Genomic DNA, 26,741 nt, shown 5'->3' on the forward strand with positions numbered 1-26,741 from the left:
GGTGACCTTAGCTGACGCGCTTTCTCACAGCTCCTCTCTCCATGTGAACGTCTCTGTCAGTATGTGCACCACTTTCCTCCCAGCGGTCAAATGTTTGACGTTTTAGTTCGTCCGTGAGGGCAAAGTTCTTCTTTGTTCGAAGCTCCAGGCAGGGTTTAACCAGAGCAGCTCAGGGCACGGCCACTGGGATTGGATATGTGCTTTGTGATGTCTTCATCTAAATGCTGTTGGACAGCTTCTCTACCACAGCGAAGGAAGGAGAGGAGAAAACATTTCGGCTGGGCCAAGGTGGGCGTGGGAAGGGAAGGAGGTGAGCACAGGCTCCCTGCCCCGTGCAGGAATGCAGGAGTGGAGGCTCCACCAGAGGGTGGAGGAGACAAGAGGCCGGTGAGCACGGTGACTGGGATGGGCCTGGGGAGCGCAGTGAGGAGTTCAAGACCTCTGGCACTGGAAGTCGCAGCAAGTGTCGACAAGGAGGAGGGGAGAGGGACCCAGGGGAGAGCCTGGGCCGTGAGAAGGCTTTGCGCGCCCCCCGGCACACGCCACCTTAGTGGGATGCGCTCCTGTGCGGATGCCTGCGGCCTCCCTCTCGGCCAGGCACTTGCAGCTGAGCGGTGAGTCAGCGCTGGGCGGTTGTGCATCCTTTTTTGAAGCCAAGTCTCTAGTCATTTCTGAAAAAAGAAAAATGATGGAGGAGGAGCTGATTTTTCCCCTTCAGAACAGATGTGAGTGAACCCATTATGTGTTTTACTAATAAAAGCAATCACATCTTAAGAGCAGCGTGGGGCTGGGGAACGAACGCTCCTTGAATACCTTTTGTCCGTCAGTGATGTTGCCGCCCATGGTGCCAAAGCATAGGTAGAGCTTGCCCAGCAGCAACACGTGAGGCTCTGCCAGGGCACCACCGCCACTAGAAATACATTTCAGAAAGCCAAGGGGTGCTTTTGCTCATTTGAGAGGCCAGAGTGAGCTGCTCGCCCACTACACGTATTTCAGGAACAGATGAAAATGGACTCCGTGCCTGCTTCCTCTCAGCAGTCCCCTCTCCACACCCCCAGAGCCTCCACCTTGTTTCCTGGTGGCACAGAGCTCTACACACCAGCCGCCCCCTCCCCTTTCCTGCAACGTGGGTCTGCCCTTCTGGGTAGCACCCCCACGCATGAACCAGTCACAGTTATAGGGCCTGTACTCAAATATCCTGGTTCAAATCCTGGCTCCACCACTTATTGGCTGGGTCAACCTTGAATGGGTTTCTTAATTTCTTTAAGCTTCGAAGTCCTCATCTATAAAACAGGAAATCTATTACCCTGGGGTTGTTGTGAGAATCAAATGTAACCATCTGTGTAAAACACGTTATCGCGGGCTTCCCTGGTGGCGCAGTGGTTGAGAATCTGCCTGCCAATGCAGGGCACACGGGTTCGAGCCCCAGTCTGGGAAGATCCCACATGCCGCAGAGCAGCTGGGCCCGTGAGCCACAATTACTGAGCCTGCGCGTCTGGAGCCTGTGCTCCGCAACAAGAGAGGCCGCGATAATGAGAGGCCCGCGCACCGCGATGAAGAGTGGCCCCCGCTTGCCGCAACTAGAGAAAGCCCTCGCACAGAAACGAAGACCCAACACACCCATAAATAATAAATAAATTAATTAAAAAAAAAAAGTAGAGGAATTTAAACAAAAACTCCTAAAGAAACTCAACATTTGAAAGAAAAAAAAAAAAAAACACGTATCGCAGCATCTGATGTATAAATACTCAATAAACACCATCACTGTCATCATCTCAGGCCTTTTCCCCAGATCATGCCTGCTCTGCGTCAGAGCCAGACGACAGCGGCCCCGTCGCATGTGTTGTTCCCTGACATTGTTCTGCTAAACCAAGGTATGACAAAAGCGGAGGGTTTGGACACTGCCAGGACTGAGAAGGAACCTTCTTGACCAGATCTTTTCAACTACTGAAAACCATGCTCAGCAGGTTCGGACGCACATATTTATTATACTACTGGTCTGTCTGACGGAAGGATGTTGGTACACAGTAAGGATGCCCTAAACATTTTTAGGCAAATAAAGGATTCCTGAAAAATTTCTGTCTAGCAAACCAAGTCACATATTCCTTCTTTATATCAGGTGGCTTCTAACCTGCTTGAAACCTGCCCCTCTGGAATCCAATCTAAATGTGGGAGAGAAGAAGATCCCTAAGCAAGGAACTATAACATCATGTGGTAACGCCACCATTCAGGTAGATGATAATCATGGTAATGACGGCTATGGTTTATTTACCGCGTTCCCACTATGGGTCTGGCATTATACTAGTCAATCCTGTATCTCCACATACTTAATCCTTATAACAACTCTTCAAGGAAAGTCTTATTACCCCAATTACGCAGATGAGGAAACTAAAGCGATGTGGTTCAGGGTCACCCAGTGAGCGAGCGGCAGAGCTCCTTCAGGGACTTCTAATTTAGGTCTGCCTGGCACCACACCCCCCCACACCTGTCTTAAACACCTTGGCCATGTCCTGGGTCAGGGCCTTCCAATGCTATTCTCTCTGCCTCACCCTCTTCCAGCGTTTGCTCAGTGGGGCCTTCCCTCACCAGCGTTGAGTGCCTAGGACACAGGGAGACAGTGAATGTCACAGGAGCAGGTGTGAGGGTGGGAAGCTGACGAGTCATTCTGCACGTGAGTCTGAGGAGCCAACAGAATCTGAGTCCCACAGATCAGGGATGAGTATTCCCTGAAGAAGGGCAGACGGTCGCCAACAGGCCTGGCCCTGGGCAGCATTTGGAAACAGGTGAACTGCTCTCTAACTCCAGGTACCACAGGCCTCAGGTACCCTACATCTTTTCAAATCTTCTCTCAGGAAATGTGCTAATAAACACTAATATGTGCAATGCGTTGGCCAACCCAAGTACTTTTCGTCTCACTGTGGGAACAGGTCCTAAGCCACAAAACTGAATCTCTAATGGTGGATTTCTATATGTCAGTGACAAATCTGGTGAGGACACACTTCCCTACTCCTGCCACCCCCAATACCTCATAGGTGGCTTTCTGATCTCCTTATGAGCCTACCAAAGCAATTTTTGAAAGGCATTCAGCAAAAGATGGACAGAAAAGTTCTTTGTGACTAATTCCCCATTACTCAGAAAATTTAAGTGGATCAAACATCCCAACCCCCTTCACCCTCTGAGCATGTTGGTAATCACAATGTTACTGTATAATGTGAAAATTTCCAAATAGAACTAAACTCAGGTCTATAAATATGCATGATTAAGGTTTCAAATATAGCACTGCTGTATTTTCATGGGGGCTATTTCTGTGTGGTGATTGCCTGGCTGATTTGCAATTTCAGAATACGAATGGCTTTTCTCCATAACTAATGGGGAACTTGGCAGGGTGCTGCACACCCAGGCCCTGTCTGAGAAAAAGTCTGTTGAACAGTGGTAAGTGCTCTTCTTTCCAGTTACATAAGCAGAGCTGACAAAAGGCAACAGTACGACTCCAGATCCTGCTAAGATGAAATAGTGTTTGTTTGGTTTCTCTTCTGGTGCTAGAGGAATACTGACTCTTCTGGTAATTAATAATGAAATGATCATGAGTCTGTATCCCTCTATGATATCTTAAATTAAGCACACTATGGTACAAGTTAGGAATAAATGGCAATGCAGAGTTCTCTGACACTTGATTCACAAATAACTAAAAAATGCTTAAATACAAATGATGTAAATAAATTCATAACCATGGTGACTGAACCAAAGGGGACCTGCCTGAAGCAAACTCTATGGCTGTTATAAGCAAAACATTATCATCTCCAGCAAACGGAGAGAAAAGTAGATTTCCAACGTGTCCTGAACTCCACATCATAAAGCAACGTTTCCAGTATCGTCACAGACAATACAACCTACCTCTGAGCCAGGCCTCTGTGGTTATATTCTGAAGCAGTTTAGAGAATGATGGACTTTGGAGTCGAAGCTCAAATCCCAGTTCTCTCACTTATAAATTTTGTTACTTTGGACAAATAAGGCTTAGAGAAGTTTTCTCATCTGTACCGTATTTCTCATCTTTGAAATCTGGAGATTTCAAAGTAATACCAAAGTCTCAGGGTTATTGAGAAAATTAAATGAGAGAAGGCATGTAAAAGCACAGTATTTGGCGTATAGTAAATACTCAGTAAACATCTTTAATATTTTGTCTGAAAGTCTATCTTCAGTGTCTCTCATTGATTCTGAGCCTCCTTTTCCTGGCTCCATGGTTCTTCTTTCTGGAGGACCTTAGGACACTCCTTCCTGCCAGCCACATTCAGGGAAATAGGCCAGGTAAAGAAATAGAACCCAACTCCATGTCAGGACCCCAAACCTTGTGTGAAAGAAACAATTCTAGAGTAGTTGCTCCTTAAGATAGGGGTTTAAATATGGTGGAGAAAGCCAGGACCAAAAATTTAAACCAACACTAGAGACAGAGTTAGTATGAAGCTAATGAAGGTTAAGTTTCAAGACTCCTCTCTTGCATGGCCCCTTCCAAAACCTTATACCTAATTTTGTGTTCATAATTTTGCATCCTTTTTCTTAAATATGGCTCTTAACTTTGTATACACTTTGGGCCCACCAAAACCTGGAACTGCCCGTGTCTAATGAATATGCTCTGAGCCCATCTGGTAGCAGGGGTGACCAGAAGCTGTGGATCTTTCTTTCACCTTCTTCTAATGAGTCCCAGGATTGGTCAAAGGTCAAGGATAAGGCTATACCTGCAGGTGGGGTCTAAACATTCCTTGATGAAAAGAAGAGTCAGTGGTTATCAGGAATGAGGCAGAGTCTGATCAACCTGAGGAGTAATGGTAATTCTCTAGAGACTTAAGAGTTCAGTAAGGGAAATGAGACATTACAAAATAGGTACAGAAAGGCATTAAATCAGAGTTTTTCAAATGTGGTCCAGTCCAGCTGTGATGGAATGGCCTGACCAATAGTCACCAAGAACAACTGAAAAAGCTGGATAGAAATAGAGAAAAAAATCTGTTTGAAGGCACTAGAAACCTGCCGAGATAGCCAGGGCTTGAGGGGAGGCGACTTATTGAGGTGATCCCAAGTTTTTGCACACTGCTTTACCCCTAGGGGCATGCAATGGACTGAATGGGTATACTCGCAAAATTCTTGAAATCCTAACTCACAATGTGATGATATTTGGAGGTGTGGCCTTTAGGAAATAATTATGAGGGTGGATCCTTCGTGGATGGGATTAGTGCCCTTATAAAGGGGACCCCATAGAACATTCTTGCCCTCTTTCCAATGTGTGTGGTCACAGAGAAAAGGTGGTTCTTTATGAACCAGGGAGTTGGCTCTCACTTGACCTAAATCTGCCAGCACCTTGATCTTAGGCTTCCTAAAGAACTGTGAGAAATAAATGTTTGTTGCTTAAGCCACCCAGTTTATGGTATTTTTGTTATAGCAACCCACATGGAATAAGACAGGGCATTTGGCAATTCTCGGTGCAGGGCAAATGGCTGAGAAGTTAGCAGTAATTTGATGGGGCTGGGAAGATAAAAATTGAAGTTTGAAGCTGCCACGGCAATTAGGACATGTAGAATCAAGATCCTAGAGAAGAGGGGTGCAAAAATGTGATCCCAACATCAGCATAAGTTTTCTTCAAGTTACTTACTGATTAAGTTGTGCAGGCAAGAGGCTTAGAGCCAAACAGAAAGTGGGTGAACAAGCAAAGCAGAATATTTGGCAATTTCATAAGGCTATGGAGACAAAACCTGAATTTGGAACCTACCCAAAAGGACTGATCCCCCCAGAATATCTCAGGCCCTCAGCTGGGATGTCTAGATGGTTACACCCTAGGAATAAGAGTGAGCCAGAACTAGACTGACCTTCCCAAAGACAGCACACCAGCCTGGGAGAGGTGTGGCCCCAACTGGATTGAGGTGATCTGCTTCCAGGCTGCCTGTGAGAGCAGAGGATAAATCCTCTCTGGAAGGAGAAAACATCACCCAGAGCCTGTGCAATGTTTCACATACAATGTCAGACATTCATTAAAGTACTGCCAGGCATAGCAAGAAACAGGACTGAGAGAAAAACAGGCAACAGAAACACAGACAGGTAATCCAGATACTGGAGTTATCAGACACACTGAAATGACTGTGATTCATATGTTCAAGAAAACAGATTACAAGACAGAGAAATGGAATGTGTTAAAAGAGAATAAAGTGAAAATTATGGAGGTGGAAAACGCAAAAACTAATAGTAGCACTCAACAGGTAGCTTTAACAGCAAATAGAGCAGAGCAGAAGATAGGATTAGTGGGGTGGAAGGTAGATGAATAGAAAACCACCAGACTGCACACCCTGGCACATCCTAGGCAAACTGCTAAAAATCAACAACAAAGCTAGAAATTGTAAAAAAACAGCTAGAGAAAAGAGGTATTTTGAAAGAAGCAGCAAAAGACTGACACCTGACTTTTCCAAAGAGAGATGGAAGTAGAAGAAAATAAAATGATATTTTTTATGTGCTCAAAGAAAATAATTGACAGTTTAGATACATGGGAAAATATCCTTCAAAAACAAAGGTGAAATAGATAAACAAAAACTGAGAGAAATTTGTCAGTAGCACACTTACACTAAAGGAAATACTAAAGGGATTTAATTCTTCATAAGGAAAGAAAATTTTCCAGATGAAAAATAAAGATATATGAAGGAAAGAAGAGCAATGGAAAGGGGAAATGTATGGGTTAATCAAAATAAATATTAACTTGCAAAACAATAATAATGTTTTTATTGGAGTATAGAAAAATTTCTACAAAAATTTATGTAGAAATAAAATGTATAACAATAATAACAAAGTAGGAGGGGTTTAATAAAATGAGAATTACAAAGTATTAGTATCATGTGAGAGGTAGAACAGGTATTAATTCTTAGTAGACTGTAATAAGTCAAGAATGCCTGTTGTACTTTTGAAGATAACAGGTAAAAGAATGTATTATTGGGAATTCCCTGGGGGTCCAGTGGTTAGGACTTGGTGATTTCACTGCCAAGGGCCCGGGTTCAATCCTTGGTTGGGGAACTAAAATCCCACAAGCTGAGCAGTGTGGCCAAAAAAAAAAAAAAAAAAAGAAGTGTTATTAACAAACTAAAAGAAATGGGAAAAATAAAATAATAACGAATACATTATATATCCAAAGAAAGGCAAGAAAGATGAGAAAAAGTGAACATAAAACAAAGGAGAGTAAAATAGTTAAAATAAACCCAAACATATCAATTATATAAAACTAAAATGATCTACTCTAAAGACAAAGATTATTATATTAATTATATATGTTGCTTACAAAAGAAAAAAATTAAATATAAGGACACAGAAAGACTGAGTAGGGATGGAAAAAGATACAGCATGAAAAATCTAACCCAAGGAAAACTTGGTGTAGTTAAAATTAATATAAGGGAAGGTAGACTTTAAGGCAAGAAGCATTACTAGAGTTAAAGAGGGACATTCTTCATGATAAAAAAGTCTGCTGATCAGGAAGGTGTGATGATTCTAAATATGTATATTTTTAATAAAATAGTCTCAAAATACATCAAACAAAAATTGACAGAATTACAAGGAGAAATAAATAAGTTCAGGGTATCCCAACACGCTCTTGGTGGGTGTGTCAAGAATACAAGGCTGCTCTTCACTCAGGTCATTTCCGCAAGAGGGCTGAGTTTGCAGCAAGAAACCCTGAGGGGTGAGGACACGCCTCCCTCTGGGACAACAAACAGGTTTGCTTGCTGCTTACGGTAAAAGTGGGGGATTCCCCAGTGTTCCTTTCCTATAACGCAACCCATGACTATGCAGGGACGCATTAGGGCCCTCCATGTCACCTCTGTGGGACTTGGGGTGCAAGAGGAACTGATGCAAACAAACATGCTGATGCCCACGCTCCTTGCTGTTGTGTGAGTGCTGCAGTCTTCCGCTTCTCACCCAGAAGCCTTGTGTCGTCAACTTATTACTTATAAATAGGTAAAGTCAAATCCTAAACCTAAGAATATGTTACTTACAACAGGAAAACCCTAAATATAAGGACCTGGAAAGTTTAAGTAGGAGAATGGAAAAAATATGCCATGCAAAAAGCAACCAAATGAAAGCTGGTATAGCTATATTAATGTTAGACAGGGTAGCCTTTAAGGCAAGAAGCATACCTAGACTTAAAGAGAGACATTTCTAAATAATTGAAAACAATCCATCCATCAAGAAGGTATAATAATTCTATGTTTGTATGCTTTTAATAACATGGTCTCAAAATACACAAAGCAAAACCTGATAGAACTAAAAGAAGAAATAAGCCTATAACACACTCAGATGTTTTTTAAAAACACACCTCTCTCAGTAACTGATAGAACAAGCAGACAAAAAAAAAAAGTGAGAATATAAGGGATTTGAACAAAATAATTAACAATTTATTAACACTAATTTATACGTGTGTGTATATACATATGATGGTACCTAACTTCTACAGAATACACAATCTTTTCAAGTGCATGTGAAACATGTACCATAAAAGTCCTGACAAATTTCAAGGGATTTTCATCATACAGAGTATGTTCTCTGACCATGGTGGAACAAAGCTAGAAGTTAATAACAAAAAGATAAGAAAGATGCCCAAATGCCTGGAAATTAAGAAACCCACTTCTTAAAAGGCATTTTTGTTTTTTTTTTTTAAATTGAGGTGAAATTCACATAACATAAAGTTAACCATTTTAAAGAGAACAATTAAGTGGTATTTAGTGCATTCACAAGTTTGTATAACCACCACCTCTATTAAGTTCCAAAACATTTTCAAAGAAAATGAAAAAATGTGTTTGAAAAAGTCCCAATGGAAATTAGGAAACATCTTGAACTGGTTGTTAATGAAAACATGATATGGGATGTGCGCGATATAGCTAAAGCTGTGCTGAAAAGTTATTATACATTACTTCTGCCCATATAAATTTTAAAATTCAGCTTAAATGGACAATTCCTATAAAAACACAACTTACCAAAACCAACAAGAAACAGAATAGTCTTATACCATTAAATAAATTAAATCTGAAATTTAAAACCTCACAAAAAGATCTCCAGGCTTAGATGACTTCACTGGTAAATTGTTCCAAATGCTAAAAAAAGGAATAACACCACTTTTTCAAAATCTCTTCCGGTAAAAGAAGAAGGAGAGAATACTTTCAACTCAATTTATGAGGTCAGCATAATCTTGATACCCAATCTGATAAAAGTAATATCATCATCTTAATAATTATAGACCAATCTCTATAATTCTCACAGATGCAAGAATCCTAATAAAAATATTAGTAACTTAATACAGCAATTATTTTAAAATTATTAGGAATGTGAGGTCACTTTAATATTTGAAAAACCAATCAATGTGAGAACCTCTGCTTCTGCTCATGAAATAGTAACTCGTCATCCCACTATAATCAACTAGAAAACTGGACAAAATATACAAAGCAACTATTTTCAGACGTTGAACAACAGGCAGCAAAGGTCTTTGATCCCTGAAAGAAAGGAAACAAAACAAAACAAGGTGAGCCCTGTGATTGCCTTGGCTTTTTGCCGAGAGGTAATTTCCAAACAGCAGCACAGGGAAGGAGAGCCTAAGTAGAAGCCCAGCAGTCTCACCAACTTTAGGAACTAAAACGTGAGGAGGCTGAGCTGGGTGGAATTTGGGGGCAGAGTCTATGAAAGGAGAGAGTTATGCATAGGAAGAACTCCAGAAGTCTGAAGAGGGGTCCCCTCAAGTCTTTGGCCGAATACTAATCTATACATGCACAGTGTGAAACTCCATGAAGTCAATCGAATAACAACTACCTGGGAGCTATAAGCTAAACATTTCCCAGAGCTCACATGAAAATCAAGGTTTACATTTCTACCAGCTCGAGTAGAGACACCTCATTGAACACCTGGGGCAGTGACCACAGAAAGGTCACAATTTAGTGACAGAGCCAAACTAGTCCTAGAGTAAAGTACTCTACACCTGTGTAACAAAGCTTAAAAACAAACATCAAAAAGGTCAACTAATACCCACAAGTCACTGCCTGCTAAAATAGACTTCAACAGTCTTTAAAGGAAGACAACAAAATCCAAACATTCAACAACATAGCATTTTTAATTTCCAGTATTCAACTAAAAAGTTATTCGGCATGTAAAGAGTAGCAATTTTGGCCCATGACGAGAAGAAAAAAAAAAATCAATAGAAAAATAAACCAAGGGACTTCCTTGGTGGTTAAGAATCTGCCTGCCAAGGCAGGGGACACAGGTTCGAGCCCTGGCCTGGGAAGATCCCACATGCCGCGGAGCAACTAACCACGTGTGCCACAACTACTGAGCCTGCTCTCTAGAGCCCGCGAGCCACAACTGCTGAGCCCGTGTGCCACATCTACTGAAGCCCGCGTGCCTAGAACCCGTGCTCTGCAACAAGAGAAGCCACCGCAATGAGAAGCCCGCGCACCACAACAAAGAGCAGCCCCCCCTCGCCACAACTAGAGAAAGCCCACACGCAGCAACGAAGACCCAACACAGCCAAAACTAAATTAAAAAAGAAAAAAAAAAAGGTTGAAAAATAAACCAATGCAATTCACCACATTAACAGAATAAAGGAGAAAAAGCATATAATCATGTTGAGGATACACTGAAAAAGTATTTGTGAGATTTCAACATCCATTCATGTTAAAAACAATGACAACAACAACACTTGGCAAACTAGGCATAGATGGAAACTCTCAAAATCTGGTACAGGGTGTCACAAAGACCTATAGCAATAGGTGAAATATTAAAATGTTTGTCCCTAAGATTGGGAGGAAACAAAGATACTCATTTTGATTGCCTCCATTCAACACTGTACTGGAGGTCTTCAATAAGCCAATAAGCAGAAAAGGGAAGTAAAAGGCACAAAGATTAAAAAGGAAATAAGAAGTATAATGATCAAAGAAGAAGAAATAAAACTACCATTATTCACATATGACATAATTATGTATGTAGATAACCCAAAATAATCTACTGTCATACTATAATAAGTGAATTCAACAAGATCGCTACATACCAGGGCAACATACAAGAAAGATACTGTATTTCTATATACCAGTAACAAATAATGACAAAACATAATAAAATGTAGTTTTAAAAGTACCATTTATAGTAGCATAAAAAAATCAAATACGAATAAATTTAACAAAAGACGGCCAAAACCTTTATCTAGAAGACTACAAAACATTGAGATTAAAGAAGGCTTAAATAAATGGAAAGAAACACCATATTCCTAAATGATAAAGACATCAATTTTCCTCCAAATTGATCTATAGAATCAATACAATCCCAATAAAAATCCAAGCAAGTCTTTTTTTGCTTTTTTTTAGAATTGACAGGATGATTCTAAAGTGTATACACAGATTAAGAGTGGCCAATATCTTGAAGAATATAGCTAAGGGAGAATACACAACCAGATGTCAAGGTTTAATGTAAAGCTACAGTAATTAAAACAGTTAAATGTTGGCACAAGAAAAGAAAAATATACCAATGAAACAATTCCAGAAACAGACCCACACATATACAATTACTTGATTTATGACAAAGATTACAGTATAGTGTGTTGAGGGAAAGAACGATCTAATAAATAGTGCTCAGTTAATCTTGATCCCTACCTCATGTCATTACGATCTATTTGAGAAGGCAGACCAAAAAAAGCACATTTTGTATGATTCCATTTTTATGTAGCTCAAAAGCAGGCCAAACTACCCATGCCCAATATTCATAGTACCATGTCAATTTAAGAGAACCACTTGACCAATTTAATTTCTCAAGTGTCAATGACAGTTGACATTCATGAGTCTTTTCACCAAAGCTACGACTGTATTTCTGCAGAGGAAACACATTCTCTACTTGCTCAGATGAGCCCATTCATTTAGTGAGCCCAACTAGACCAAGAGTTGCAATGGCCACCTCTGAAAAACCGCAACTGATTTCCGTAATTGCGTAAGAGCATCTTGCTTTGAGTTGTTTTAGAAACAGACATTCGCTCCTGGGAACTTGAGCTCACACAGATGTTCTTTTCAGCTCCCAAACGTGCTAACGTTGGGTGTGCGGCAGGTAGTTAAACTGGAAGGCTGAACCAGGCATTCCTCATTTTATTGCACTTCACTTTACTGCGTTTTGTAGATACTATGTTTTTAATGCATTGAAGGTTTGAAGCAACCTTGTGTCAAGTTAAGTCTATCAGCGCCATTTCCCCATTGGCATTTACTCACTTTGAGTCTCTGTGTCACATTTTGGTAATTCTTACAATATTTCAAACTTTTTCATTATTGTTATATTTATTACGGTGATCTGTGAGCAGTGATCCTGTGTGTTATTACTGCAAGAAGATTATAACTTGTTGAAGGCTCAGATGATGGTTAGCTTTTTTTTTTTTTTTTTTTAAGATTTATTGATTGATTGATTGATTGATTGATTGATTGCTATGTTGGGTCTTCGTTTCTGTGCTAGGGCTTTCTCTAGTTGCGGCAAGCGGGGGCCACTCTTCATCGCGGCGCGCGGGCCTCTCACTATCGTGGCCTCTCTTGTTGCGGAGCACAGGCTCCAGACGCGCAGGCTCAGTAGTTGTGGCTCACGGGCCCAGCTGCTCCGCGGCATGTGGGATCCTCCCAGACCAGGGCTCAAACCCGTGTCCCCTGCACTAGCAGGCAGATTCTCAACCACTGCGCCACCAGGGAAGCCCAGCATTTTTTTTTTTTTGCAATGAAGTATTTTTAAATTAAGGTATGCATGCTTTTTTAGACATAATACTATTTAGCATACTTAATAGGCTACAGTATAGTATAAAAATAACTTTTATATGCACCGGGAAACTGAAAAAATTAGTGACTCTCTTTATTGTGATATTCAATTTGTTGCAGTGGTCTGGAATGAACCCACAATATCTCTGAGGTTTGCCTATAATGGTAATTTAAAGTGCAGGTCTTGGTAAATTCTAACTTTTCCCTTATCATATATTACATTCTTTTAAAACTGTTGTTATTTAACCTGTTCTGACTTGGTCTAAAACTAAAACAGCTTTAGGATAATTTGCATTTTGGCACTTAAATACTACTTACTATAGCCTCTCCCCATTATATGTTTCTCATACCTTTTTCAATCCAAAACAAGTATTAATTTGGCTTTCACCTGTAAGTATAAACACTGTAACATTAAAGCATATTTTTTCATAGACCTCTTATTTCCTATCCTGATTTTGGCAACCCGGTCTCCTCTCTGGTATTCTAAGCCTGAGAGGAATTCTTTAGTAGGCTTGCCTTGCTCATCTGTGAAATATTAAGTGTGGCTCCTTCTACTTTGATTTGTTTCAAGCAAATAAGTTTAAAGAACAGCAAGGCAAGGGATTTGCCTGAATGTCAGATGGTGGTTCTGGTCCCAGTTCAACTAACCATAGTCTCCTAGGCAAACCACCCAATGCCTCAGTGTTCTCACCTATGAACTATGGCATTGTTGCCTGACATACAGTAGGTACTCAGTCTATGAATGCACAAGAATTAGATAGTTTCAAAGACATCTTCCAACTTTTTACTACTTTTAATTCAATTCACTTCTGTGAAAAGTAGTCAACCAGCAAAATAAAATGCAAATTAACTAGCTCTATTCTTGTTCCACTACTATTCTTGGGGAAGTCTGGGATTAGAAGAAATCAGCACTGGAAAGTGCTACTAGAAGAAAAGGGGTAATGAAAATACCATAATAACAGTAACCACATTTATTGTAAATAACTGAACTAAAAACCAGAAGAAAACTCCCCTCAAAATGAACCAATGAATGAGAGTAGAAAAAGATAATATTTTATATGACCACTTCCTATCAAGAACTCTTGACTTTTTTAAAAAGGTCAATAAAATCAGTTTCTCAAAAGAGCCATTTATACTAAACAAGGTATCTCCCAAGGAGAAGCAGCTACCATTGAGGTTCTTGCACTTAGATTTACTGCAAGAAGAGTGTTGGGTAATAGTATGATGTAAGTCAAAGATAGAGAGAAAGAGGATGGTGGGGACCATTTTTTCTTCTATTATTTCTTGTCCACCCCTGTTTACCATACTAAATCTTTTCCCTTTTTGAAACAGACTTTTAAAGAAAACAAACATTTAGAGAACTGAGAAAACAAGACACACTGGAAATATGGACTGTTCTTTTACTGCACAGTAAGAAATGAGAAAAGGTTAGTGTGAAATCCTGGACTCTCAAATTAAAATGTAAACAGAGAATGCTCAGTGACCTTTTCTTAGAAGGCTCACACGAACAAATGTCATGGTACATTGATCAAACTTGTATTCATTTGTATTTTCAGGATGTTGCTATTAATACCATGTGACACTCAACGAATTACACTATAATATGACATTCTGTCCAAATCACTTCACCTCTACATTCTTCTTCAGCTGTGTTACTTTAGCCTCTGGTTACTTACGGAAAAACGGTGTATTAAAGTCTTATTTTTGTAGGGGAGGGAAGACTTTACCTTCTTAGGTCTGTACCTGGGGCCTGTGAATTAAACTGTCAAAAGACAAATTAATAGGAGAAACAGCATGCAAATTTAATTGATGTTTTTAACTTTACTTCCAGGGGCCTACACAGAAAAGTAAAAACTCCCCCCCCACGAAGCTGTTAGGCTTTGAAGCTTATATACCATTTTAACAAAGGACAATAAATTATGGAGAAGTAAATAGGCAAAAAAAAAAAGGGGGGGAGTTTGGGCTTTTAGGGGTGGTAAATTGTGGGAAAGTAAATACTCGGGGAAATTAATGGAAGATGAGGGTCATTTTAGTAAGGTTTGTTTATGCAGACTCATTTCATAGCATCATCTCTGTGTCCGTTGATAAGGGTTGGTGTCTTCTTCCTGGTACAGGAGAGAGGGGACACCTTTACAAATGGAAATTTATGTCATCTTTACAAAGGGAAACTTATGCCCTGCTTTTAGGCAGAAGCACAAGGACAGAGAATACTTCCTGTATCTGCTGTTTCTCAACTGCCTTTAGCTCAAAATAATCCTTATGACAAAGTAGCATATTGGGGCTGGTATATTCTTATCCCCTTAATTTTCTAAGGGGGAATCAAAGTTCATTTACTAACGTAAAAATATTGGCTCCCAAACTGTTCTGAGGAACTAGTTCTCTAGAATGTCTTATTTTTAAAAAAAAGAAAAAGAAAAAGAAAGAAAGAGTTCTATGGTCAAATAAGCTTGGGATAATCAAATGCTAGATTAAACAAAGTTAACATGATTTTTTCCTGCAGGAAAGAACCTTTAATTAGCTAACAATGCATTGTTATTCTGCAAATGGGGAATGATAATTAATCGTGTTCCTCGAACTTATTTGACCATGGAACATGTTTTTCAAAGTATTTTTGAAGACGGGTGGTTTTGTAACATATGTTGAGAAATACTGGGATTAGCCATCTTTTATATGTAAGTGCAAAAGTTTAAGTAGCTAACGAAGTTAAGTGTAAGCCAAAAGGTAGAGCTGGCAATAAAGCTGGCAGTCAGCTGTAACTGTGCTGCATTCTGAGTCACGTTCCAGGGGACTGAGCTCAGGATTGTCCCTACGAAGAAAAAAAGTGTCCAAAGCTTCTGGCTACCGCTGAATTAAAACCCCTTCTCGGGCACTGAAGAACAGCAATGGATAAAGAAAAAATGGTCTCATGTGCTCGTTTCCATCCTTGGCTCTGTACAGCTCCAGTTGTATTATTCTTAAACATCTATTAACATGATTGCTTCATAATTACAAAGGCTAACTGCCAAGCATTTTTCACAGGAAGCAAGGCACTGCTTGTTTTTAACTGCTCTTCTGGTGCATGCAAAAGGGTCAGCGTTTTTTAAAAAATCTTTTTTATCTTATTTTAATTGAAGAAACATCTCTAAAATACCATGTGAGTGACTGCAAGATAAAAAGGAAAAAGCACATTCAAGCTAGGTAAGTGCAATAATATAGATGATCTTGGAGTGGGGGAGTACAGGATACGGAATTGATGTTATCAATATATCCCAAGCACAATGGTACCTACTATCTCCATCTGGGTAGGCTGTTCTGCTAGAAATTTTAATCTCAGCAGAGACCAAATCTCAATGCTGCCATGGGCTGATTTCAAGGTTTCCAATCAGTAAATTTGACCCTTGATCTTCAAAAGTCAACTGCCACCATGTGTTCCCTTCTTAATCCTCCTCCATGCTCCCTGGATAGGGGCGTAGCTACGCACTCAAGTCAGAGGACTGGCTGGCAATATCTTACACTGTCTCAAAGATTTGGGGGAAAATGGAGAGGGTGGGACTGGTATTTACCGAGCACCCAGGTGCCAGATGTTTTCATAAACATTACCCCATTAACAAACAAAGAGATCTTTCCCCCATTTTGTAGATAAAACTGGGACTTAGAGAGGTTATTAACACTTGTCAAGGTCAAACCAAATGCTGATGAGCAAATTACGTAAAATTTGAGTCAGGTCTGGATGAGTCCAAAGTCTGTTTTACAATATCATGTTGTCCCCTGATCATAAAAACTTCATTTTTTATAGGAGCACAAATGGCCCATTTATACCATTTCTCTCAGTATCTAGCAAAATATCAACTTTTATCATCACACTAACTTCAAGAGACCTGATAATATTTAGATCTTCTCATTCATTTGCCCAAATCAATAGAGCTATTTATTCTCAACTGCTGGTAATGTACTTTCTTAACTCAGCGTTCTGTGAAAAAAAGTCTAAATACTTGAATTGCTTCATTTCATGCTCTTTCTCTTGGCATGTGTCTTTCTGGTTTGCTTTTAAAAATAAACTCCAAAATCATGACATATTCAGATCTGAAAAACAGGATGGAGAGCAATGGGAACACTAATCTGAAATGGTCACCTGGCTAGAATAACTGTGTCTGTAGTAATCCCAAATTAAATAGAAAAATTTTGAATTTATGAAGCAATTACTCATGTGTGGTTGATTTAAAAAAAAAAAAAAAAAAAGGCACAAAACTGCCCTGGACTATAGATTGGATTCTACCCCAGTCTCTCTCCCACAGTTGCCACCCTGGTTAAGACCATCTGATTCAGTTTCCTCGTTATCTAAGATTAGAAAAGATCTCTTAAGTTCCTTTAAAAATTCCACAATTCTATAGTCAACTGCAGTTCACTGGCCTTTCCAGTGAATAAACAATTTAAAATAATGCAAGTCCCACTTTCATCATCCCTTTCTTAATTTGACAAAGGCAAAGGAATTATTCATCTTCCAGTTAAAATTTTCTTTTCAGTGTGATAGAAAATCAAGCAGCAGAGAAAAAAGTTCAGTCACCCAGCTAGACAGAGTGATATACAGTGTTAGGAAAATGGTTTATTTAAGGAGAAAGCAGCACAGCAGTTTTGCTTACTTTGGTTGCAGGTATCATGATTCATTTCCTCTAAAGGGTAGAGGGAAAAATCAGTCTTTTCCAGGAAAGACGACAGTAATATGGTAAAGCTTCTTTCCCTCTTGTTTAGCCTGATACTGTATATTCACAAATGAAAATAATTCTGAGTGCAAGTCCTCATACAGATGCCCGTAACACCTGCTTTCAAATTCTTATACTCAGAGAAATTATGTAGCAGACCATTTGGCTCCATCCTAACTCTGATAACAAACAGACCTAGGTTTCCTACGTTCGTTTCCTTGGCATTTCACTCCCCTTATTATCCCATCACTTTCATCTTCCCCTTCCGCACCCAACACAATTGTTGATGCTGCAAGGAGCACTGTAAGACAGGGGTCTAAATTATACCCACCACAGACTGGTAAACCTAAGCAAACATTAGTCACTCAAAAATATCACTGACTTGACTTTCTGGGTTTAATTTCCTTATGAATTTATCATTGCTTCAAAATATCAAGATGAGAAGCACTGGTCTTGTCACTGGCAGTGTGCAATTCTTGCTTAATTCTTCAAAAGTTCGTTGGACACGGTCAAGCCTAAAGGTAGATGCGCTAGATTTGGGGAAATGCTCCCCTTAGCCACTCTAGCAGATGTGGGAATGGGGAAGAGAACTAGTGGGCAAGTTCACCCTCCCCACATACACATATTCATCTCTTCTCTGGTCACCATGCCCAGGGACTTATAAGCAGAGGTCCACTGTCAGAAAACAGTCATACTCACTGTAAACTCTACCATCATAGGATCACCATTCTACCTCTCATTCATGTGAGGACAGCACAGTAATCTCAGTACAGCGCTTCTAAAACTACCAAGTGCATATGAATCACCTGGGGACTTTGCTGCAATGCAGATTGAGATTTAACAAACGTGGGGTAGAGCCCAAACTTTTGCATTTCTTACAAATTTCAATGCAACACTGATGCTGCTGATTTGCAAGCCATACCTGAGTAGCAAGGTCCTAGTACAGATGCCTTCTCAAATCTGGAGCACATTTTACCTTAAGGTCTCCTTATGGCTGGTTATCTATCAAGAGAACTAAACAGGGCAGAAAACTCAGAAGCTCTGCATTGGAAGAAATCCATCCTGAATACAGGAATTAATTAAGTTCACTGATTTTCACTGCCCGGACCCTGGACCTGTGTTCCTGCCCAAATGGATCTGCCAGATCCTTCTTGCTTAGATGAATGACAAATCTTGGCCCAGCCTCACCAGCCTTATCTGATATCATTCGGCCAGCAACTCAAACATTAATTGTGTAGCACCTGCAAAAATAAAGATGCAGGTTCCTAGGCTCTAACCCTGAGATTCTGATTCATTAGGCCTGGAGTGGCCCCCAAAATAAAGAGACATTCTAGGTGATTTTACACATTCTGAGATTTGGGGGAAGGAAATGCATGTCTTCTTTAATGGACTGGAGCAACTTACATCCTATGGTGTTGATGCCTTTCCACCAAGGAAGACAGCAAAGAAAGGAGGGACAGAAAGAAACATGACTTGAGCATCTTACATTATGGTAGAAGAAATGATTCCCTCCCCAATTTGGACACTTGCTTGAGGTCATTTGCAGTTAATTCCAGTATATTTTGGCCTTTTCTTTAGAGAAGTTCACTAAAAATGTGAACTATTACTCCGTAGAAAATTCTTTTAATGTAGGTATGATTACAGATATAGTTATTTAATAATCAAAATATCAAAGGAATGGTTATTTACTCTTCTGACTGAACAAATAAAACTGGAGTTGTTCACACACATTCTTTTTTCATATATACAAGAAGACAAACACTGAGATCAGCTAACAAAAATAAGGACTGAATATTAATTAGTGCCGTTAAAACGGCAGAAGCGTATGTAAAATACAAAAGGTAACTTTACCTAGACTTTATCAATGAAATGTCCTCCCTAAGAAGGGCTACAGTTTGGCTACTTGGTTTCTCTGGGGGCGGATGTGGCATCTTGAGGGGTGTTATTCTCCGCTGGTACAGCTACAGGTTCTGCCACAGTAGCAGTGATCTCGGATTCAGTAGGGATGGCCTCTGAACTGGAACTGGCTCCTGTGTGATTGGGGATGGTCTCAGTCTCAGAGGCTGAGGTTTCTTGACTGGAGCTGGCATCTGTTAGACTAGGTACAATGTCAGCTTGAGCAGGCGTGGCCTCTTCTTCTGTTTCCAATTCTGTTTCCTGACTTTGAACTTCTTCACCTTCTTCTACCATAGCAGGTGGTAGCTGTAATAAAGTCTAAAGAAAAAAAAAAAAAAGAAAGAGAGAGAGAGAGAAGACATCAGTGAATCCAAATAAAAAGACACTGGCTTATAAAGTTAAGTTCTCCCATTAACATTATCTTCCTAATTGATACTGTCACTCTAGAATTCTCCAAAACACTGCTGGCCATTTTATATTACAGATGTAACAACTCTGATGATAATGGCCTAAGTTTTACTGACTCCATGGAATATGCCTGCATAGATATCAGATAATAATGATGAGATCATATATTACATCCTCAGGGAGAAAAACAATATCAAAAGCTATTAAATTTTTTAGCAAAGGAATTTATTGTAACACTCTGGAAAAACAGTGGCTGATTAGGACTGACTGCCACACCAACTCAAGAAAGGACCAATTTCAATCAAGGAGCCCTGTGAGGGGTGAGAAGGAACCAAGCCTTGAGACAAGGCCATGGCAGGGAGAGAGCAGCAGGGCACAAGGCTTCTGTCCCACTTAACCAGAACACTGGAGCAGCTCTATATGCCTGGTTTCCCTTTTACCCCATGGCAGCCTGGAGCTAAAGCTGGGCTTCTCTCTTCAGGAACTGTTTCTCTTGTTGGAAACTGAAAAAGTTTTAAAGTAGTAGTCACAATGGCAGCACAAAAATATGAAATACTTAGCAATAAAACTAACAATATATGTATAAAGCCTGTATGCTGAAAACTGCCAAACACTGAGGAGAGAATTCAAAGAAGACCTAAAGAAGTGGAGAGAGAGATCATATTCATGGAAAGAAGACTCAATATTGTTAAGATGTTAATTTCCCCAAATTGATCTTAAGCAGTAATACTCCAAAATCCTAATCAAAACCTCAACATGCTTTTTCTGGGGGGGTTGAAATAGACAAGCTGATTCTAAAATTTATACAGAAAAGCAAAGGAACTAGAACAGCCAAAACCATTATGAAAAATAACAAAACTGAAGGACACACATTATTTAATTTCAAGATTTACGATAAAGAAACTCTAATAAAGGTAGTGTAATAAAGGCAAAAAGGAAAGATGCAAAGATCAAAAGAACAGAATAGGAAGCCCAGAAGTAGACTCTCACATACGTGGCCAATTGATTTTTCTACTGAGACAACAAGGTGAGATCCTAGAAGTTCTCAACATAAGAAAAAAAGGGCTTCCCTGGTGGTGCAGTGGTTGAGAATCTGCCTGCCAATGCAGGGGACACGGGTTCGAGCCCTGGTCTGGGAAGATCCCACATGCCGCGGAGCAACTAGGCCCGTGAGCCACAACTACTGAGCCTGCGCGTCTGGAGCCTGTGCTCCGCAACAAGAGAGGCCGCGATAGTGAGAGGCCCGTGCACCGCGACGAAGAGTGGCCCCTGCTTGCCGCAACTAGAGAAAGCCCTCGCACAGAAACGAAGACACAACACAGCCACAAATAAATAAAGTAAATTAATTTTTAAAAAAAAGGAAAAAAAATGTGTAACTGTGTGGTGAAGGATGTTAATCAGATTTATTGTGGTGATTGTTTTGCAATATATAGAAATAGCGAATCATTATTTTATACACCTGAAACTAATATAAAATTATATGTCAATTACATGTCAATTTGAAAAACTGCTTTTTTAATCTCAAAAAAAAAAAAAAAAATGACAAGGCAAGTCAACAGAGGGAAAAAACAGCCTTTTCAGGAAATGGTGCTGGAACAACTGGATATCCACACGCAAATGAGTAAAATGCAACCTTACCTTGCACCATATAAAAAAAAATTAACCCACAATGTACCATACCTCTAAATAGCAAATTAAACTATAAAACTTCTAGAAGAAAACATTAGAAAAAAAAAAAACTTGAATTTTGGGTCAGGCTAAGTTCTTTTAGAACATAGAAAGCATGAATCACAAAAGAACAACTTGATACACTGGGACTTTGTCAAAATTTAAAACTGTTGTTTTCTGAAAGACACTTAAAAATGAAAAAACAAGTCACAGACTAGGAGAAATTATTCGTAAAACAAACATCTGATGAGGAACTTGTAGTCAGAATAAATTTTAAAACTCTCAAAACTCAATAATAATACAACAACCCGAAAAAGTGAGTGAGAGGCCTAAACAGACACATCCTCAAAGATATGCAGATGGTAAATAACCACATGAAAAGATGGTCAACTTCAACTGTTATCAGAGAAGTGCCAATCAAAACCACAACGAGACCATTACACACCTACTGGAATGCTAAAATAAAAAGACCAAACGTAGTAAGTGTGTGTGAGCTCTCATACATTGCTGGTGGGAATATAAAATGGTACAACCACTTTGTAAGACAGGTGGGCAGTTTCTTAAAAGAAGTTGAATACATACTTACCATACTATCCAACCATTCCACTCCTAGAAATTTACCCAAGAGAAAGTACAAAGACTTGCAGGAGAACGTTCATAGTAGCTTTATTTGTAGTAGCCAAAATTGGAAACAACCCAAATGTCCATCAGTGGATGAATGGGTAAACTTGGTAATCTGTATAATGGATTACTTATTCAGCAATAAAAGGAAAAGGACTACTGATACATTCTGAAACATAAATGAATATCAAAATAATGCTGAATAAACGTAGGAAAAAAAAGTACATGCTGTATGAGTCTATTTACATAAATGTCTAAAAGATGGAGACTAATCTATTGTGACATAAAGTAGATCCTTGGTTTCCTGGAGAAGGTGGAAAAGGAACTGGTGAGGGACGAGAGGGATTATCAAGGTGTACATGGAAAACTTTTGGGGATAATGGACATGTTCATCATCTCGATTACGGTGATGGTTTCATGGATATATACAAATATCAGAACATATCAAATTGTATACTTTAGATATGTGGAATTTATTGTATGCCAAATTATATCTACAAAAGATGTTTTTAAAATATGGATGTTACATGGATAGTAATCTACTTTGGTTTAGCTGGTTTCCCGCAAGGAATCAAGTACGTTAAAGATTTATTCGGCGACAGAGAAGATTCTACAGCAAGAAGAGTAAGAGTCAATTTTGAGAAAACTTACCTGATGATAATGATGTGTGGTCTGTATCAAATGCATATACATGTTGTATACAAAGTTTGCCATCTGGGGCATATTCTTTATTATCTGTACTTCATGAGATGGTCTCTCTCCATTCTAGAAGACGGCAAAAAGAAAGTTAAGTATAATCATTTATATGTGGAATCTAAAATATGACACAAACGAACTTATCTGCGAGACAGAAACAGACTCAGAGACATAGAGAACAGACTTGTGGTTGCCAAGGAGGGGGTGGGTAAGGGAGGTATGGATTGGGAGTTTGGGATTAGCAGATGCAAACTGTTACGTATAGAATGGATAAACAACAAGGTCCTACTGTATAGCACAGGGAGCTATATTCAATATCCTGTGATAAACCATAATGGAAAAGAGTATGAAAGAGTGTATATTTGTATAACTCAATCACTTTCCTGTACATCAGAAACTAATGCAGCATTGTAAATCAACTATACATCAATAAAATAAATTTAAAAAAAAAAGAAAAAGAAAGTTAAGTATAGAGTGAAAGACACTGAAAGCTAACACTTCAACAGAATCCCATGTCTCCATCTTATGTATGAACACTATTTGACTATTAGGGTTTGGAGGAAATAAGAATAGTAAGAGGACATTAACATGTAAGTGTTTGTTAGAGTCAAATAAGGATTTCATGAAGAGAAGTGATTCAATTTAAATTTAGAAAAGGTAGAGATGAGGAGAGAGCTAAGAGTCACTAGCTTTTAATATAATTTCAAGTTGGCAAGTAAAACATGAGTTTTGGTCTACTAACTAACGTAGAAGAATTTATAAGAAATAAGCAATGATTTGAACAGAAAAAAAAATCAACATGGTCTAAAGTAGTGGTCTCCAATACCACATATGCTCCAAAGGCAATTCTCAAGGCTATTCACAAAGAAAATATTAAAATTATTCTTCCCGTTTATGCTTTCCTAAAAAATAAGAAGCTATCATTTATTATTACTTAATATATAGACTGTTTGTTAGTCATGAGAGTTAATATTTGCCAGTTTTCTTTTTTCAGCCATGCCATGCTGCTTGTGGGATCTTAGTTCCCCAACCAGGGATCAAACCTATGCCCCCTGCTGTGGAAGCGTGAAGTCCTAACCACTGGATCGCCAGTGAATTCCTGCAAGATTTTTTTTTTTCTTTACTAATAAAGCGTATGGTCAAAAATGTTGGCAAATAGTAGTCTAAGGTGTAAACTTTGTAGTATCCATCAGAACCATGTGGGGAAAGTGTTAAATAACAGAGGCCTGGGCTGTAGCCCCCAGTGATTTCCATTCAGTAGGTCTGAGGGAGAACGAGGTGATTCTGAGGCAGTAGCTTCTGACAACAATCTGAGAAACACCACTCTATCGGTGTAGGTAAAGTGGTAAAGCAAATGAAGAAAACAGAAAATCTGCACTTCGTCTAAACCATCTGAGAATAAAGATTAAGAACTTTCCTATTTAAAGTCAATTGTAAAATTTTTATAAAGTCTCATCCTTTTTTACTGTACAATTCAGAAAATCATAGAGGTAAAAAACATATCAAGAAAAAGGATTTTACCTTAAAGTGACAAATTATTTAAAGCACATAAAGTTAGAAATATTTAGTACGTTAAATAGCATTTCTCAGAATTAAGCAGGACGGTGGTATTGCACATAAGCAGGTGTTCTTTGGATGGTGGCCACTTTCTGTAACGGTCACAACTTCTGTGTGCAAAGACTGCCATGCTGTTACAACTATGGAATATTGCCTTTAAAGCATGGAAGTCTTTCTCTTTGTTTGTATTTGCATATTATCTGGCGGCTTTGCTGGAAGCAGCCTCTCCTGAGATTCAGGGCTGCTCAGTCCTCCTCACCCCTCACACTGTCTCCTGAGCGGAGGATGGGGAGATGTTCCCAGCCTTCAGCCCCCAGGGCTTGAGTCCATGGTACTGCCTAGAGCACCGCTTTCCAAACCTTCTGTTCCTTGGTATTGCCTCCAGGTGTGTCTGCAGCCCTTGGCTAGGAAGCACCTGGAGAGTGTGTTAAACCTGAAGATACCTAGCCTCTGTCCCAGACCTCTCATCAGCAATGTGCCTGTTTAATAATCAGTCCACAAAAGACTGAGAACCTCACAGCTATAGGACTGTGTCCAGACCTCAGAGCCTGACACTCAAGGCTGCACATGGCCCCACCCCATTGTATCGTTCCATCCTTTCCCTTCTATTCCTCCACAGCAGCATTTCTTTTATTTAAAGGGAAAAAAAAAAAAACAATTAAAAAAAAGTTCTTAACATTATTACAAAACAAACGCACAGAATTTAACTTTATTTTTTTTTTTAAAAGAGGGGTGGGGGGGAATACCCTGGCAGTCCAGTGGTTAGGACTCCATGCTCTCACTGCCGAGGGCCCGGGTTCAATCCCTGGTCAGGGAACTAAGATCCTGCAAGCCACACAGTGCGGCCAAAAAATGAAAAAATAAAAAAAATAAATTTTAATTTTTTAAAAAATAGAAGAAAGAGAGGTGGGGAAAAGAAGTATACTGTGAACGTTTAAGACAGTTTTATTTAAAATTCAATGGACCACTAAGACATTTCATTAAATTAAAAACACACACAAGCCCAAAAGTCTGTAGTATGCTGACCTTCATGTAAGAAAGAAAACAACGTAAGAAAATAAAGTTACCTGCTCCTTTGTGCAAAAGTAAGGCTAAGCCAGAAACTGAAGAGATAATGTTACCTCTGGGAGCTGAGGGTGGGAAAGGGAAGAAAGAAGGGGAGATAGGAGATGGGTAGCAGGGATGAGGAGAGAGTGGCACTTCTCTGAGTTAAGTGTTTGTGCTGTTCCCTGACACCTTCTCCCAGAATGCAAGCTTCTTTGAGGGTTCTCCAAGAGCTAAACCAGTTATTACTGTTATCAAGTAATTAGCTAAGTTCTCCTTACAAAGCTGAAGAGAGGCAGTATAGTATGATGATGATTAACATGGACTCTGGAGTCAGGCTGCCTGCGTTTTTAAATCTTGGACTCTCCATCTACTCAGATGCGTGGCTTAACTACTTAACTTCTCGGATCCACAGTTTCCAACATATGGAAAGTGAGGTTAATAAGAAAACCTACTGAACAGGGCTGTTACTGAGATGAAATAAGATAACGTATGTAATGTAACATTTATTGAGTACCCACCATGTATCAGGCTATTAGCTTTGACATACATTATTTTATTTCCTATTGGTAACCTGTTCAATAGGTTTTCTTATTAACCCCATTTTCCATATGTTGGAAATTGGATCAGAGAAGTTGCCTGATATGTGGTGAGTACTCAGTAAATGTTAGCTGGTGTCCTTATTTTTACATAGAAAATCTTAATTCAGTTCCTTAGCATAAGCAGCACTCTAAACCAGTGTTCAGATGATTTATGTGATGATGCTCTTTGCTAACGTGGTCACCTGTGGTCTTACCTTCCTACTGGTTGGGAAAGGTTCTGTTGGAATTATATGCAAATGAAGTGGGCGGGCTGTGAGCTGGCTGAAAGCTGGAGTTAGTTCAAAACAGTTTTGGAAGAGGGATACTCTGGCGAAGATATAAAGTCCAAGTCTGGCTCTAGACATGGCCACCACTAAGCGACGGACATCCCTTTGAGAAACAAACGACATGAATTAAAACATATCAAGATTAGCAATATATTTATGCAGCCTTTTATTTTTAAAACATATTCCAGTAAATATTCCTGTTAAGCTGTGGCAATAAAGAGTTAAGCTTCTTGAAAACTTAACAGAATAAACATTAAGTTAATCAATGCCATGTAACTAGTTAACCAAGTAAGAAGTTAATGCTTTATTACCAACTTCTACGTTTTTTTTTTGCGGGGAGAGGGTGGGGAGAATCACAAAATAACCAATGACTGATTAAAAAGGTTTAAGTTGCTATACTAGTATTACGATATAGTTCGGTTGTCAGTTACCAATTTACTGTATCACCACCACTGAATCAGTTCAAACCAGCCCTTGCTCCATTTCACCTACCAAATTCCCATGCTCTGTCAAGGTTAATGGGTC

General features: G+C 39.4%; 1 protein-coding gene across 3 annotated transcripts in view; it reads right to left on the reverse strand.

Moving 5' to 3' along the window:
* Positions 1 to 9,314: 9,314 nt before the first annotated feature.
* The window catches only part of AQR (aquarius intron-binding spliceosomal factor), a 116,063-nt gene continuing 98,636 nt past the window's right edge, over positions 9,315 to 26,741 (reverse strand). For 2 of the 3 annotated variants that reach the window (XM_068548853.1, XM_068548864.1), the window contains 3 exons: positions 26,145 to 26,319; positions 22,703 to 22,816; positions 17,342 to 19,672 (listed from right to left, as the gene is read on the reverse strand). In XM_068548853.1, coding sequence (XP_068404954.1) covers positions 19,358 to 19,672; positions 22,703 to 22,816; positions 26,145 to 26,319 — 604 coding nt within the window. In that variant the 3' untranslated portion in view covers positions 17,342 to 19,357. Of the gene's footprint in view, positions 9,507 to 17,341; positions 19,673 to 22,702; positions 22,817 to 26,144; positions 26,320 to 26,741 lie in introns of those variants that run through there. The other variant, XM_068548856.1, reaches the window with a different exon arrangement.

Source organism: Eschrichtius robustus, chromosome 1 (genome assembly GCF_028021215.1).
Source record: "Eschrichtius robustus isolate mEscRob2 chromosome 1, mEscRob2.pri, whole genome shotgun sequence".
In the NCBI taxonomy this organism is placed as follows: domain Eukaryota; kingdom Metazoa; phylum Chordata; class Mammalia; order Artiodactyla; family Eschrichtiidae; genus Eschrichtius; species Eschrichtius robustus.